Source organism: Trachemys scripta, chromosome 1, assembly GCF_013100865.1.
Source record: "Trachemys scripta elegans isolate TJP31775 chromosome 1, CAS_Tse_1.0, whole genome shotgun sequence".
Taxonomy (NCBI): Eukaryota; Metazoa; Chordata; order Testudines; family Emydidae; genus Trachemys; species Trachemys scripta.
Window position 1 is genome coordinate 183,492,575 of NC_048298.1, and position 15,737 is coordinate 183,508,311.

The 15,737-nt window shown below is 40.0% G+C and overlaps 1 protein-coding gene across 3 annotated transcripts in view; it reads right to left on the reverse strand.

The window, feature by feature from the left end:
- GRIK1 (glutamate ionotropic receptor kainate type subunit 1) overlaps positions 1-15,737 on the reverse strand; it is a 220,589-nt gene that overhangs the window by 82,295 nt on the left and 122,557 nt on the right. For all 3 annotated transcript variants that reach the window (XR_004648469.1, XM_034793548.1, XM_034793558.1), the window contains exons 5-6: positions 4,469-4,522; positions 2,123-2,296 (exon numbers count right to left, since the gene is read on the reverse strand). Coding sequence is in view for 2 of the 3 variants with exons in the window: in XM_034793548.1 (XP_034649439.1) it covers positions 2,123-2,296; positions 4,469-4,522 (228 nt within the window). In the remaining variant the exon portion in view is untranslated. The remainder of the gene's footprint in view (positions 1-2,122; positions 2,297-4,468; positions 4,523-15,737) is intronic.

A 15,737-nucleotide genomic window follows, 5' to 3' on the forward strand; every position in this document is an offset into this window, starting at 1 on the left:
GGGGGTGTGGATAAGGGTTGGGGCAGTCAGGGTACAGGTAGGGGGTAGGGTCCTAGAGGGCCAGTTAGGATGGGGAGAGGGTCTCAGGAGGGGGCAGTCAGGGGACAAGAGGCAGGGAGGCTTAGGTAGGGGGTGGAGTCCTGGAGGGCAGTTAGGGGCAGGGGTCCCAGGAGGGGGCAGTCAGGGGACAAGGAGAGGGGGGTGGGTTGGGGGTTCTGAGGGGGGCGGAAAGTGGGAGGGAGTGGAAGGGGCAGGGGCGGGGCTAGGACAGGATGGGGGCAGGGCTAGGGCAGGGCTCCTCCCGTCCTCTTTTTTGCTTGCTGAAATATGGTAACCCTAATTTAGATGATTGCACAGAAATCCAGGTATCTCATTGTGAGAATCTTTCCATTTTCTCCACACCATGCAAGTGCCATTTTGTGAACTAGAAGGGACAAATCTTGCATTAATATTAGAAAGTTTAATCATTCTCCTGATAATGCGTAACTTGTCATTTCCTCACTGTCTAATGAATTACAGCTGTCATTGGCGATCCCTTGAGGCTGAAGATGATCTCTTTCACAGGTTATATGTTCCATGGGTCCTTAGGTGGCTGAGGAATCCGATCCTTGAGTCACAGGCTCGTTAGCACACATTGCAGGTGGTGTTGGAAGACAAGGTTGGGCCGTGATTGCTGCGTGACAGTTGTCTTTCCTTTCTTACAGCAGTATTATAGCTCTCTACCTAACTAAATAAGTGAACTTGCTATGAATGTTTAAAGTAAGTGCTGCTGATTAGTGACCTTGTCTGTTTATATTGCCTGTAAGACATCTGAGCAAATTTGGACATATGGAAAAGGAAGGTTCTGCCTAACAAAAGACGAGATCTAAACTCTGTCTTGGACCCCAATCCCGCAATCAGATCTGTGTGGGTGAATGGCTCTGCCTGCACGTATCCTATTGCAGGACTGGGGCCTTCCATTGTAAATTCCTAGGGACAGAGACACTATCTACTCCATCTTGTATATTGCTGTAAGCACAGCAGTAGTGCTTAAAAGAGAATTTTTTTAAAAGTTTTGCTGAAGATAGTTGACCTGGGAAATTCTCTGCAACGATTAGCATGTTTCAAAATGACACCAGAAATTATTTTGTAATAAAGTCTGGTTCCATACTGCATTCCACATCATTCAATTCATGTTAAGAATGTTATCAGATGCTGGAAAACAATGCCAAAATCCAGAACTATGTTCGTCAGACTTAATCAATTCAATTGCTTTTATTTGTTCTTTTGATCCTTTGAAGGGGAACCCCCACACACATTTCTCAACAAGATGATACCTTATACTTATCTCTAAATTACATCTTCAAAGCCAGAGTGCTGCTGTAAATGATCGGAATGGAGAAAGAAGGCACTTTTCCAATTTAAAAATGCTATTACCTGCCTACTCATACAGTATCTTTCCTTGCAGATTACTAATACTATACCTCTCTGGAAGTTTTTATCTCCTCATATATTTATCAAATTCTGAACTTTCTTAGAGAAATGAGACTGCTGCAAGTGCATTTGACAAGAGAGAGATAAATGATAAGCGCAAAGCACCTTGTCAGAGTGCTTTGTAACTCATCTATTCATGTGAGCGTCACTGGTTGTCACATGGCTAACTTCAGCATTGGTTAAAGGAACAAATTCACAACCGTGGTCAAGAAAAGCAATAAATAAATAAAAGTGGTAAAAATGCCTCTTTACCTCTATGGATTCTCTTCCAACATTTGGAAAATGGAGTAAGTGGAAAAGCAAATGGGAAACTTCAACCTCTGCTTAAATTTGGTTAAACTTTCGACAGTTCATACTGAATTCTATCCTATATTCCTACTCATGTGAGTATTCCCATTAACTATTTATGTAAGTAAGGGCTGCAGTACTGGGCCCATAATGCTTGGGGGAGTTGTTGGCCACCAAATTACATTTTAATTTTGTTTCCTAAGTGTCTTCCTTTGCTGTCTCTTGCTTTTTTCCCTCTACCGATCCAGATAAATATGGGTAATTAAGAACAAAACATCTGTGTTTATCCTTGGATTGGAATAGAATTGGAAAGGTCTCTGTAGCCATCTGCTATAAGTCTAGGCTGTGGTTATTCACTTACCGTCATCATGCCATCCAGGAGGCCAGTTTCTGGTTTGGGCGGTGCCTGCAGCCGTTCCATCGACCACTTTTCAATAACTGATGTAACCTGTGGATTGTCAATGTTGAGCAGGCGAAACCCGGTCATGTTTACTCCACTGTATCTGTAGGGTTCCAGATCTAATGCAAATAGATCCTAAATCATCGTTTAAAAAACAAAAACAAAACACATTTTCAAGATGCTGTATTATTTTTAGAGCAAACTATTTGTCAGTTACAATCAAAGATGCTTGAAGCCTAAACTATACACTTTTTTGTCATTTTCAATCAAATGCTAGTATATTTTTTTCCATTGTATCTCTTCCTTCTGCACTCCTGCAAACAATAGTCACAACATTTGTGAAGAGGGTTTTTTTTGTTTTGTTTTTTACAAATCTCATACCTGGTTTGTTGGAACATAAAAATCAGTTCCCCACAACAGCACTATTCTACAAGCAAGCTGCACTTCAGTATCTGGTTTTGATTTATCAGTCCTGTCATAACGTTACAGCTATGACAAACCAACATGAAGAATTGGTTGGCCAACATTAAGTATACTTCTCAATCCTAGGAATGAAGATACCAGATGTGGAGGGTAATACAGTTTTACGACTTGCAAACCCCATTTTTCTCCTGCCTTGCCAGCTACAGGTAACTTGCTGTCAGTGTGTCTAATGTATGTGTCAGGCCAGTGCAGAGTAACTCCATGTGCATTAGACACTTGAAGTTTGCAGGGCAGGAAAATAATGACTACTGTAAGTGACATAATTCCATGACACTTTTCAAAACTATATGTCCTGCAATGAAAATATGAAAGGTGCTTGCTAGAGCTGGTTTGCATTTCAGAACAAAATCTTGCTGATATCAGCAGACCAGTGAAGCAACAAATGATCAGGTCATGGCTATGTACAGTCATCACCCTTAAAGTGTCAACATTTACAACATCACAGCGATTTCTTGCTCTGAGTGTAGGGGATATACAGCATTGCCCCAGATATTGTAGCATGCCAACTGTCTGGTAAGTGCTGACTTTTTAAAGTTGAATTCACTAATCTTTTACAAAGGAGGGAAGCCCACATCCAGTCTTAAAATGTGGTGTGTATTTTTGGGGGAGATTAGGGTGAGTTGTATGGGAAGTTTTTAAAGATCCTGTTTCAAGTTCTAAATATTCAAGGCAAGATGTCTATTGGGCATCTCGATGGAGTGACTTCAAGAGTGATGATGGATTTCACTTCAACATAAATGTTTATCTGATACAAAAAAATAAATAAGTTTATGCATAGGAAGTGATATGCACCCGACACTGTAGGCTGTGTGCCACTAATCTGGGTTCTCTCCTCTACCTGCGGTTTAAAATTAAAACGGATCTCAAGTTTAGATTTCAAAGAACAAAGGAGTGATATATTTAATGAAAATTCAAATATTCATATCATAAAAGAAATATGAGGACTCGTCTTCTGTAAGCCTGAAACTTTCTTGTAGTTCCATATTTTTGTTTCCTTATTAAATACAACTTTTTTAGCCATAGGTTTTATTTGTGAAACACTTGGTGTCACACAACACACACCAGCCTAATCCACTACAGCTGCTGACCTGCAGCTGAAGGACCTTGACTACCTTCTAGCTGCTGCACAGCTGACAAACTCGGAGCAGAGGGAGTGGAAAGAGAATAATGTTATAGGCCCTGATTCAGTCAAGTATATTGGCATGTGCTTGACCCCCATTAAGTTGGACCTAAACACATGCTTAAAGTCAGGCAGGTGCTCAAGTTCTTTCCTCAGTAAGGACTGATTTGAGCATGTGCTTAAAGTCTTTGCCGAATTGTGGCTTTAACATAGACTGTGCAGAACACGAGATGGGGCTTCATCTAGAACACAGCAACTCAACCCCAAATGGCGAAGTTTGGATTTGCTCCAAACTTGAATTTCTGGTCTCAGGCCCATTTCTATAATGGGGTAACTCAAAACCCTATACCTAACCCCCACTCCTCTGCCAAATCTGAACTTAATTATTTGGACTCATCTCTACACACTGAACTTCCTCAAATGTGATTTTTGTTAATGGGCATTTCATTTTAATTATTTTTATGGAGCACAGTAAGAATTAGTGGTGGGAAAGTGTTGGCCAGTTCTGCCAATTTTGATAGATTCTTCAGAACATCACCACCACAGAATACTGGCTCCTGCAGTAATAATAATACTTAGTAATTTTCCAGTGTTTTTCATCTGTAATAGTGACACTCAAAACTCAGAGGGAGATGCAAGATTTCAGCTGTCTTCACTGAAATAGGAGGACCAATGTTATTATCAAAACTCTCAGTATTTCTTACCAATGTTGTAAAAAAGTAGTGATAGTATTCGGTCATCATTCCCATGGAAAGAATCTGTTGAAAAAGAAAGTCAAAGGGTGAAATTGACATTCTAAATAAGAAATAGCCTGAGTTGACCTTGTAGTAGGGGCTTTCAGTGATTAAGGTTATTTCACTGTCTTTTGAAGAGCACAGGATCAACTTGGAACTATAGAATGCAGTTTACATTGACTACAATGAAAACTGCACTTTTCTTAAGAAGGAACATATTGTGATTTTTGATTAAAACTAAAGATTTTCATTGCCTCTCCTCAAGAAAGAGAACAAAGATTGAAAAAGTTCAGGGAAGGGAAAACTGGCTAGATATTTGGGATGTGGGGGTGGTGTTAAAAGAAGTGTGCTGTTGTTTAGTCTGAATTGAGATGCCTTGGAGGGAATGTGATTGAGGCATACCAAATGAAGGGGAGAGAATACTGATTTGACATGCCTTATAATTGGAGAAAAAGACACTCAATGAATGTGTATGGCAGTAAACTTGACAGAAGAAGAAATGATTCTTTAAATAACACATAGTCAACTTGCATTCAATTCTGCAGGAGGTCGCCAAAGCAAATAGTGCAATAAATAAATAAATAAATACATAAATAAAAAATGGATCTGGAGTAACTTCAAGTGCTAATACAGTCTGAAGCTATGCAAACTGAGACAGTGTTTCAGTGGTAATTAAGCTTTGTTTAAACACAAGCTGATTACCTTTGTGAGTTGAGGAAGGAATTCTTTTTCTGCCCATGTCATTAAATTGGTCTACTGGTTAGGGTGCATTAGAGGGTGATTTGTTAGATGGAAATAGGTGGAAAACCACATGAAAAATAAGGGACAACTCTTTATTTTAAGACTCTTTAGGGAAACCATTTCCCTTAACATATCACATGTTTTTTTCTCTCAAGTGTACATTTCTACTGGCCCCAGCTCTACAATGCAATCATCATGGACTTCAATTTAATGTTTAAAATGGTACTTATTAGTTTTAATACATTTCAATACATCTTTTTTTTAAATCAATTCACAAAACTCTTTATATGTACAAGTGAAATTAATTTTAATTTGAAGCTCAGCCTTAACAGAATCAATATTTAGCAGGTTTCTACAATCTGTCCAAATCTGTTTGCAAAAGGAAAATATTCTTTTCACGGCTGCATTTGAGATACAAAGGCACATCATAAATTCTTCCTAGTATTTCCTTACCTGTGTTTCAAGTGCAAAAACACAGGCCTGGGGTGGAGAACCTTCTGAACATTTAATATCTTGTTTTAACAGGCAAAGTCTCAAACAAGAAGCCACATCCATGATTTTTATTTCAAGTGTGCAAATCAGTGCAGTCTTAGGATAATATAATCACTTTGTGATTAAGCTTTTGTTAAAAAGACTAGGTTTCTTCAAGCTGAATTCTACACTGAAAGCAAGGTTTAACGAACAATGATATTGTTTAGTGTTGTTCTTCAAAGGTTTGACTCAGTATTTCCTTACTTATGTGGCAAATCAATTAAATAAAAGAGCCAAAGGACAGCCCATAAAATATTGGAGGGATTCTCATCCTAGTGCATTACAGGAATGGGGGTAGGGCTAGCCTTCCTTTGAGGCTTCAGGAATTGGCTGCTACTGCAGCTATGATACAAAACTAGTGCCTCTCCTATCCTGGAGAATTGGCTCATATATAATTAAAATGTTAGTATTGGCCCATGTGTAATGGAATGTTCCACACTCTCAATTCTATTTCTTTTGCATTTATCTCCACATCCACCCACACAGTACAGTAAAAAAAATGAGGAGTCCTTTTGGCACCTTAGAGACTAACAAATTTATTTAATGTATTTATACCTGCTCCTGTATTTTTTACTTCATGCATCTGATGAAGTGGGCTCTACCCCACGAAAGCTTATGCCCAAATAAATGTGTTAGTCTCTAAGGTGCCACAAGGACTCCTTTTTTTTTTTTTTTTTTGCTGATACAGACTAACATGGCTTCCACTGAAACCTGTCACAGTACAGTAAAGTGGCTCGAGTGCATTTTATTCTCTTGGATAATGTTGGGAGAACTAATTGTGACATGAGAGCTAGTTTCTCATCTACATCAATGTGGTAGCACAGGCTCAAAATAAACATTATTCAGACCTGCTCTCAGCAAGGCTAACATAAGTGTTATAAATAGTATCTTTAGAATATTTATAACAAATGTTTGTATAGCTGTTTGGCATACCAGGGCTAATAACATTCTTTAACATGCCCAAATTCTCTTGTGTAGACAAGGCCTCTGTATACCAATTGTCTGCTAGCGCAATTCCGTGGTACAAATAGAAAAGAACCCATACTCCTAAAATTGCTGGTAAATAAAAACAATAGGTCAGTGTGCATCCAAGATGGCTGATCCACTTCCAACTGCTAAAAATGAGCCAGAAGTTAAGTATTTCATTTAATCACTTCATTGAATTTATATTTCAAGAGATTTTTTAAAAAAATTCTTATGCTAATTTATTGCTTGTGAAAGGAGGCAAATTGACAGTCCTGGAGATTGATGTCCTTTATATATCATATTTGTGTATGACAGCAAAAATACAAACTTTGCCATGACATCCTGCCAATGTGACCCAGTCTGACTCAGTTCTGGGCCTGGGGTAGTTTCCTCTCTATGCCAATTCAGTCCCTGGTGCCATATTCCTTTATAAATCCTCTAATTCATTTAGTCCCCCACAAAAAAGTCCACAATCAATTAATTTTATTAAGTCAATATAAAAGCAAGAACATTTACATTTTCAAAATTTACATATATAAATATTTACATTAAAATAGTTTATTATGTATGGTTTCAATTTAGCCTTGAGAGAGAAACGCAAACATGAGGCTTTGATGAACACAGCATTCCCATTCCAGTGTCTAAAAGCAGAAGCGTGAGATGCAATCTGCATAAGACACTTAGGTCCATAAGATACTAAGACATTTAGGCCCCGATCCATGAAAGGACTTAGGCATTTAAATGAGAAGTTAGTTCAAAATGTAGGTGCCACTGAGATCCTCAAAACCCCGGCTTGGTTGCCACCTAATTCCGTATACACCTAAAATCCTTTGGTGCCTAAATTTCCCCTCAGGCACCTAAGTTTCTGTCACGGGGCGTGTGCACAATGCCTCACTCTAGGTGCCCAGATACCTGAGCCTCAGCAGGATCCTCAAACCAGGTGAGACAGATTCTGCCCTGTGTCTCTCAACTGTGGGGCCCAATGTGGTAGGCATGCTCTGAGTACTCCTACTGGATTAGGACGCACACCAGGCCGGTGATAGTGCCACCGCCTCCTTTATAACTTTTAGCCCAATAGTAGTCACTCATATGGGAGACCTTGATTCAGTTCCCTTCTCTGCCTGGTCGGGAGAAAGGATTTGAACAGGAGGCCTTCCACCCCTCAGAGTGCTCTAACTGCTGACATACAGGATGCTTTGATGTGGGGCTCCCTCCCTCTCTTACTGGAGCTGTTCTGCTTTGTATAAATAAATAGTCATTGGAGCAGGGGCCTCCCATCTGAGTGCCCAATCACCAGGCAACAGACTCACTCTCTCTCTGGCACAATTGCTATTTAAGCATTTATACAAAGTGAAACAGCTTGAATCGGAAAGACTGACAGGTACCCACATCTGAATATCCCATTGCCCGGTGGATAGAGCACTCTCCTGAGAGGTGGGAGACACCTTCGCATTCTTTCTTCCCATCAGACAGAAGGGGGAAATAAATCCATGTCTCCCAGATCGGGGTTGAGTGCTCTAACTATTGGGCTAAAACGTATAAGATGAGAGATGGTACCACTGCCGCCGCCTCTGGCATTTCTTGCAAATAACTTAGATGCCTAGCTCCAGGAGAGGGCTCATGGCTGGATCTCAAGCAGAAGTAGACACCTCCCTCCAGCCTGCACTTATGCAGCAAATTCCCTGAGAGGAGTGGGGCTTAGAACAGACCTCTGATTGGCATGTGCTATTGGGCAGCTTAAACGGGGAGCCAGCTAGCGTACTAGCTTTTGGGGATGCCATTCTTAGGCACATATTTCTCTCCATACAATGTATAGGTAGCCTGGACTCAGGCTTTGTGGATTCCAGTGATTTTTCTAGGCACCTAAAAGTTAGGTAGCTGAGCATTACAACAGCTAAATCTCTTTGTGAATCCAGACTTTAGAGGCAGAATAGAGAGAACAACCTAGTGAACATATCATCATCTGGTTCACTGAGTAGGAAAATTCTACACTACACAAACCCTTAAAGTACAGTTCCATTCTGAAAAGTGGATCATAAGATTTTCTCCCTGTGTGTGTTCAGAATGATATTTGTGGACTAGCAGGACAAAAATAAGTTTTTATTGCTTTTTAGTCCTTTTAGCCCCACAGAATCAAAACAACGAAGATGAGCAAGGTGGAATCTGTTCCTTGTTCATAAACAGTTCAGTTGATGCACAAGTTCTAGTCAGTTACACATGTGCAAAGCCGTTGACAGCAATAGTTTTTCCATAGATGTCACTAAGGGCTTAATTTGGCTTACAGATATTTATTCCTGGTGATTAGACACAAGAAGAAAAGAAACAAGTTTGACTTTCAAGATCCCAAGTTGACACTGGAGCTACAACAAGCATAATTTTACTTGTAAATTGAGTCACATTTGAGTCATTGAGATTGAAGGAACATGGAACTCTAGAATGCCTTGTTAATGAAATCACTTTCCATAGTAGCACTGCACTTCATAGAAATATTAAATCCCATGTAATTTAACTTGAACACCATTGGCAGTATATACAAATACCTACTAACTATAATGATTTCAAAAGTCAGTCTACAATGCTGCCTTGGACAACAAAGAGTAAATAAGTATTGAGATGGAAAGAGTGAGCTCCAGTAGGAATTTTTATCTACCAAAGTCTGCACCCCAATCAAATAAATCCACTGAAGTCAATGGAAAGACTCCCACTGAATTCAATAGGCTTAGAATCAGGTCTGTAACAAAGGATATTAGGTGGACTACCCACAAACAAAGAACTGCAGTCAAGAAATTAAAAAATACAGCTTAATCAATTTAATGCTTTTGGAATTTAAAAAAAAATGGCATTGCTTTTCAAAGTGAGAGAGTAAGTATTCATAAATAGCTGAAGTGCGAATTACAGAATGTCAATTCACAGTGTAACATGCTATACTTTCCTAATAATGAATGTGATTTTACTCTTGTTCTCAGGGGCGGCTCCAGGCACCAGCGCACCAAGCGCGTGCCTGGGGTGGCAAGCCGTGGGCGGCGGCCTGCCGGTTGCCATGAGGGCAGCAGTCAGGCTGCCTTCAGCGGCATGCCTGCAGGAGGTCCGCCGGTCCCACGGCTTCGGGGGTAATTCGGCGGCGGGTACACCGAAGGCCTGGGACCGGTGGACCTCCCGCAGGCATGCCGCTGAATCCGCGTGACCACTGGACCGCCCACAGGCGTGCCGCCGAAGGCTGCCTGACTGCCGTGCTTGGGGTAGCAAAATACATAGAGCTGCCCCTGCTTGTTCTATTCAGATTTGGGCCCTGTTGCTGCAATGAGCTCTACGCAGTCCAACCCCTCTGCTCACATAGTACTCACTAGGATCTAAATCTTAAGTAGTAATAATCATCAGCCCTTGTAGTCATTAAAAATGATAAAACTTGGCAGTTCTATAGCACTTACATACTATAGTGATGTGTTATATATAAAAAAACCCACCCTGAAATAGACAGCTAAATAGGATGTTTTTCATCCACAATCTCAAAGCACTTTACAAAGTGAGTAAGCATTATTATCTCCATGTTATGGTTAAATTGGTTCCCAAATGAACTTCCCAATAAAGGAGAGTATACTATAATTACTTTTTGATACCCTTTTTCAACAGTTGTATAGTAATCTTTGTTTGCAAGTAATTGGTTTCTATAATAACTACTACATTTTATTATTAAAGTGCATGTAGTCCTTGTGAAGGGAGACCATTTATTTCAGTCTTTATTTTCGGGACATACACAATCCAGAAAGCAGTCACTAAAGTTTTCTTACAACATAGCAGCTACATACTTCCCCTCTGAGCTGGAGGGACCACTTTTGAGGCAAGAGAGCAGTACAGCCTTTATGTCAATTCAGTCCTGAATTTCTCCGCAGAGATGGACAACTATTCATAATTATTTCGACTATAAGGTCTTTGGGGCGGGGGACCATCTTTTTGTTCTGTGTTTGTACAAAACCTATCACAATGGGTCCTGGTCCCACTGGGACTCCTACCTGTTACTAATAATATGGTACCACCCAAAGGCTCCGGTCACATTTGGATCCCTTTGTACTAGATCCAATATTTACAGAAGGGTAGATCTGATCCTTGCCCCAAAGAGAAAGACAGAGGAAGTGACCATACCAAACAAGAGGAAAGACAGAGTTAATGGGAACCATGAGTGTTATTGTGAGGGGTTAATATCTAGACATCTGCCCACAAGAAACTAGACAGAGACTGCTAATTTATTTCATGTCCATCTCTGACCAACTATGCAATGAGTGATGAATTTGAACAAACACAGATGAAAGACTCTGCACCCTCCTTGCTAATCCCCTGAGTCATCCAGTCCTATATAAACCTATTCTTTAGCTAAAATCCTTCTTAAGAGAAGGATGACTGGCCAGATATGAGAGATTACGTGTTGAATTTGCCAAGATTATTCTGTTGACCTTTGATTGCAGTACTTAAAATGTTAAATTAGTATGGTCTTCAGCTGGAAAACAGCTTTATGAGCAATAAGTAATGTATCCATGAGGAATAGATGAGGCTTTTCTGAGTTGTAGTTGCAATTGCCAGTAACATTAAACTGACAGAGTGTTGCAGAATCAAAAGGACAACAAATTAATCTACTAATTTTAATGGATTCCCATTAAGCTACATTCTTATATCCTGGCTACATTAAGTGCACGGTTTCTTTAGACAATGTCAAAGGAGGCTCTTATGAATGCACTGAGGTGCTGCTTAAGCCTTTTATAATTGAGTGGGTGCCATAGGTGACCAGTTTTTCCAGAGGTGTTTTTTTTTTAAACTACAGTACTTTTCATTTCTGTTGCTGGGGACTGGATGGCTTAAGAATTTGTAATGAAATAAAGATCCTTTCACCTCTAAATCACCACCCAGCCCCGATCAGTGGTGAATGAAATTGTTGTTATATATCTGGTGTCTATTTGATAGCGCACCTGAAATTAGTTTGGTCTTCTCTGTGTAGTTCCCAGACAACACATTTGTCCATCCCCAAAATCTCAACCACAACTGGCACTATTCAGTACCCTGTCTTGTAATCTCAGCAAAGTGTCCAATGACTTTGAGGTCCAAATCCAAAGACAATTGAAACCAATGGAAGGATTATCTTTGAATTCAACAGGTTTTGTTTCAGGCCACGAATGGTGCATGAAGACTGAACTCTCCTATCATTCATAAAGATAGTCCTTTCAAGTCAGGTTATAGGCCCTCTTGGCCTGATTCATCAGTGGCTTGCACCTTTTGTAGTTATTTAAATCAGTGCAAAGTGAGGGGAAATTGCTACCAAATCCGAACTGCAACATTTCACACCCGCTTTGCACTATTGTAAAATAACTACACAAGGCACAGGGCAAATCAACCTTACTGTCAAGTTTTATGGGGAAGCCTTTGCCATTAATCAGGCACTACCTGCTAATCATAGATAACATAGAATGAGAGAACCATACTGTGTAAATCCAGAGTACAGTAACTCCACCAACGTAAATCAAACTATTTTAGATTTACACTAGTGGATTTGAGTAACTCCACTGCAATCCATGGAGTTTACCCTTCCCTGAATATGCACTTAGCTATAATTGAGTGTAGAATTTGGCTCCAAATGTACATACGTTTAGAGATAATGCTATATTCTATAAAATACTTCAGTTAGAAAATAACTCTTGTATCCAGTTATTCCACTTTGTGCCATCATACACATTGCTAAAACTTTGAACAAATAACTGTCCTCTTACGTAAGTGACCCAAGTGTCACTATAACCCGCTGACCAGTGTGTGGTACATGTTTCCCTGTGTGCTTGATCCACAGAGGATGAATGTTGTACAGCCACCAGTTACAGTGCCTGGCTCTTTAACCCAAGTTGTGGGGGCTAGTGCTCTGAGTTCTGGAAGTTCCTGCTTCAGTCTTATGAGTGTCAGCAAAGATGGTAGTTGACACAACATAAAGGATTTTTTCAAATTACGTATGTATAGCCTCATATCTCAAATTATAATTTAGCCTCTAAGGATCTGCCCAATCTCTCCCTGACTCTGTGTCTGCCAGATGTGGAGACTCCTCAATGCACCCAGCATGCACAGCCACAGAAGGTGCTCACTTTTCCAGTGGGGTGCTATTCACATAGATACAGCCATCTAATGCTGTCTTATATTGCTTCCTAAACCTGCCCCATTCAAATGATATATGGCATTAAGGTACTTGTGAAAGACATGGTGAGATGCACTGAGCATGTTCAGTGTTTTGGCTGATGGCTTAAAACCAGGGATAGGATTTTGCCCAGCTGACTGATCTAATTTAGCTAGAGGAAATATTTTAAAGGAGCCATGTGACCAGAAAAGGAAGTCTTCCTGGTAGACTGTCACTTTAAATTCAGTAAGAGAGAAGGGGATCATGGATCTGAACATCTCTTCCCCGTGCTTCCAAGCCCAGATAGTGATCTAGAAGAAAAGAGCCACACTTAATCATGGGAATTCCTCCAATAGGAGTGGGAGTAACGCCAAAGCTACTTAAGTTGTGCTGTTGTGCCATTGTGGGTGGGCCGAGGGATGTGCTGGCGCTGTTTCCCGCAGCCCCCATTGGCCTGGAGCGGCGAACCGCGGCCAGTGAGAACCGCGATCGGCCAAACCTGCGGACGCGGCAAGTAAACAAACTGGGCCGGCCCGCCAGGGGCCAAAGGTTGCCGATCCCTGGGTGTAGATGATTCCTACAGCAAAAGAAAGGGGGGGTTTCTGCCAATATTGTTGTTCCACCTCTCAGAGAGGCTGTAACTAGATTAGCAGAAAAATTCTTTCATTGACCTCCTTGAGTCTACACTGAGGTTTAGGTCAACCTACTTCTGGTGCTCAGGTCGCAAAATTGTTCACAACCCTGAGGGACATAGCTAGGTCAGTCTAATTTTTAAGTGTATACCAGGTCTTAGACAAGTGGGACCAGGCTTCCACATACCAACCAGTGACTGGGGGATGAGTACTGAAATGGTAGAGTTTTTAATCTTAAAAATAATTAAAAGGTCTGAGTTCCATTCCCCTTCTCTCCCAACCTCCCTTCCTACTAGAGCCATACTAGGGATGGGGGTTAAAATAATACCTGCAGGCTGTTCCCCCTCCACCCGCCCCCCCCCCCCACCGAGAAGATGTGTCCTAGGATAGTGAGCCGCATTAAGGAGAAGCTGCGGAGCTCATTTTATATGTTCTCCCATGCTGCTAAGCACAGAGCAGGATTTTGTCCTTGCACCATGCAACAACCAGGCGTCTGAGTTGGCTGATGGGCTGTGAAGCTGCCATACTACATGTGGCTTACTGGGTCCTGTGCAATCATGAAGTCTGGATAAATTGTGAGCTAGTTAAGGCCCCTAATACTTAGAGATACTTTAGCCAAGGAAGGTTCTTTACAATGGCATACACTACTTATTTTAATGAAATATCTTTTCATATTTATCATAGTAGTTAGAGTGCTTACCACTGTAGCACACAGTTTTAGCTCTTCTATAAGAACTGAATGAGTTATTTTGCTGCTATGACCACCACGTAGCTGAAGTGACTATAGAAAACTTCATAAAACATTTTCTGGGTATCCAAAATCTTATTAAAAATACAAGCACATTCCATAAACAATGTAATAACAAAAAAAGTGTGGGAAAAGAGAGAATTTAAAATGAGTGGCTACAAAATCAGTCAGAGTTTGTCTAGCAATAAAAGCTACATCACTATGCTTAAGTCAAAAGAGTAAATTGCAAGTTAATGTTAAAGACTTAACCTTAGCAGGTTAGCCATGACACACACAAAGAGGCTGTTATACCAGATATATCTAACCTCTTGTGTACCTCAGGACACAGAACTTCCCCAAAATTATTCCTGCTATATTTAACTTTAGAAGAGTTGGCCAGTAAGTAGGGTTGGTCAAAAAATAAAATTCTGAAAAAATTCAAAATTTGTAAGTTGTTTCCATTTCTTTGGGATCAAAATTAAACCCGATTTTTATATTTTAAACACGTTTTCTCAAATGTTGACACTATTTTAGTAAGTGAAAAAATTTATAACCATTTCAATAACTTTTTGGATTAAAATGTCTAATTTCTTTAAAAAGTCAACCGTTTTTTTTAAAAGGATGATTTTTTATTAATTAACCTTTTTGTTTAAAAATTTCAACCAGCTCTATTAAGGAATACTGAGCTCTGTAGTATTTATATATCTACAAAATCAAAACTTTCCTTGCCCAAACATAGTTTCTTTTCATAAAGCCCACTGTATACTTTTAATTTATTTTATATAGACAGTAAAGATTTCATGTTTCTTTTAGTAAAAGAATTTACCTGGATGTCCCTGGCTAAAATTGCAACTCCTTCAATATTATGTCAGTCTTTGTGAACTTTGCCAAAACCACATGGAGTTTAGAATCACCATTGGAACATAGCCATGGTAGAAGAGTTGGTAAACCCTGCTCAAGTTCAGGAAGATTACACACTCTGTTAGCAGAATTTATAGACTCTTTGTCAGCAGAGTCACACAGGCCTTTCTTGTTTGTATACTTCATCAGCCAAATCACTGGTTTAAAGAGAATTAGACTGAGATTTTCAAAAGGAGGTTAGGTGCTATTGGAAAATGCCACACTATAGACGCAGATGGAGAAGTGTGTTTAGTTTGTAAGTTCTATCAGTTCAAAATTTAAGAAAACATGAAGCTGTGGAGCACATAAGCTCAGTCAACTGAATTGGTTGGTTCAAGATGATCCCAAAATCTGTTGACACAGGTGGTAAAATCTGTGAGCTCCATCTGCTAAATTGCTCCAGTTCCAGGATGTTACAAACTCTTTTGGAGGAGTATTAGAGATAAATATATGTTGTCTTGTAGTTCATTGACTAACATATAATCATCTTTCCGCCACACTAGAATTACAACAAAGTATCATCTTCCTATCAGAAGAAAATATAATGCTCTGTATAGGGGGACTGACCCTTCAGAGTTCCAGTTGGAAATTATATCTAGT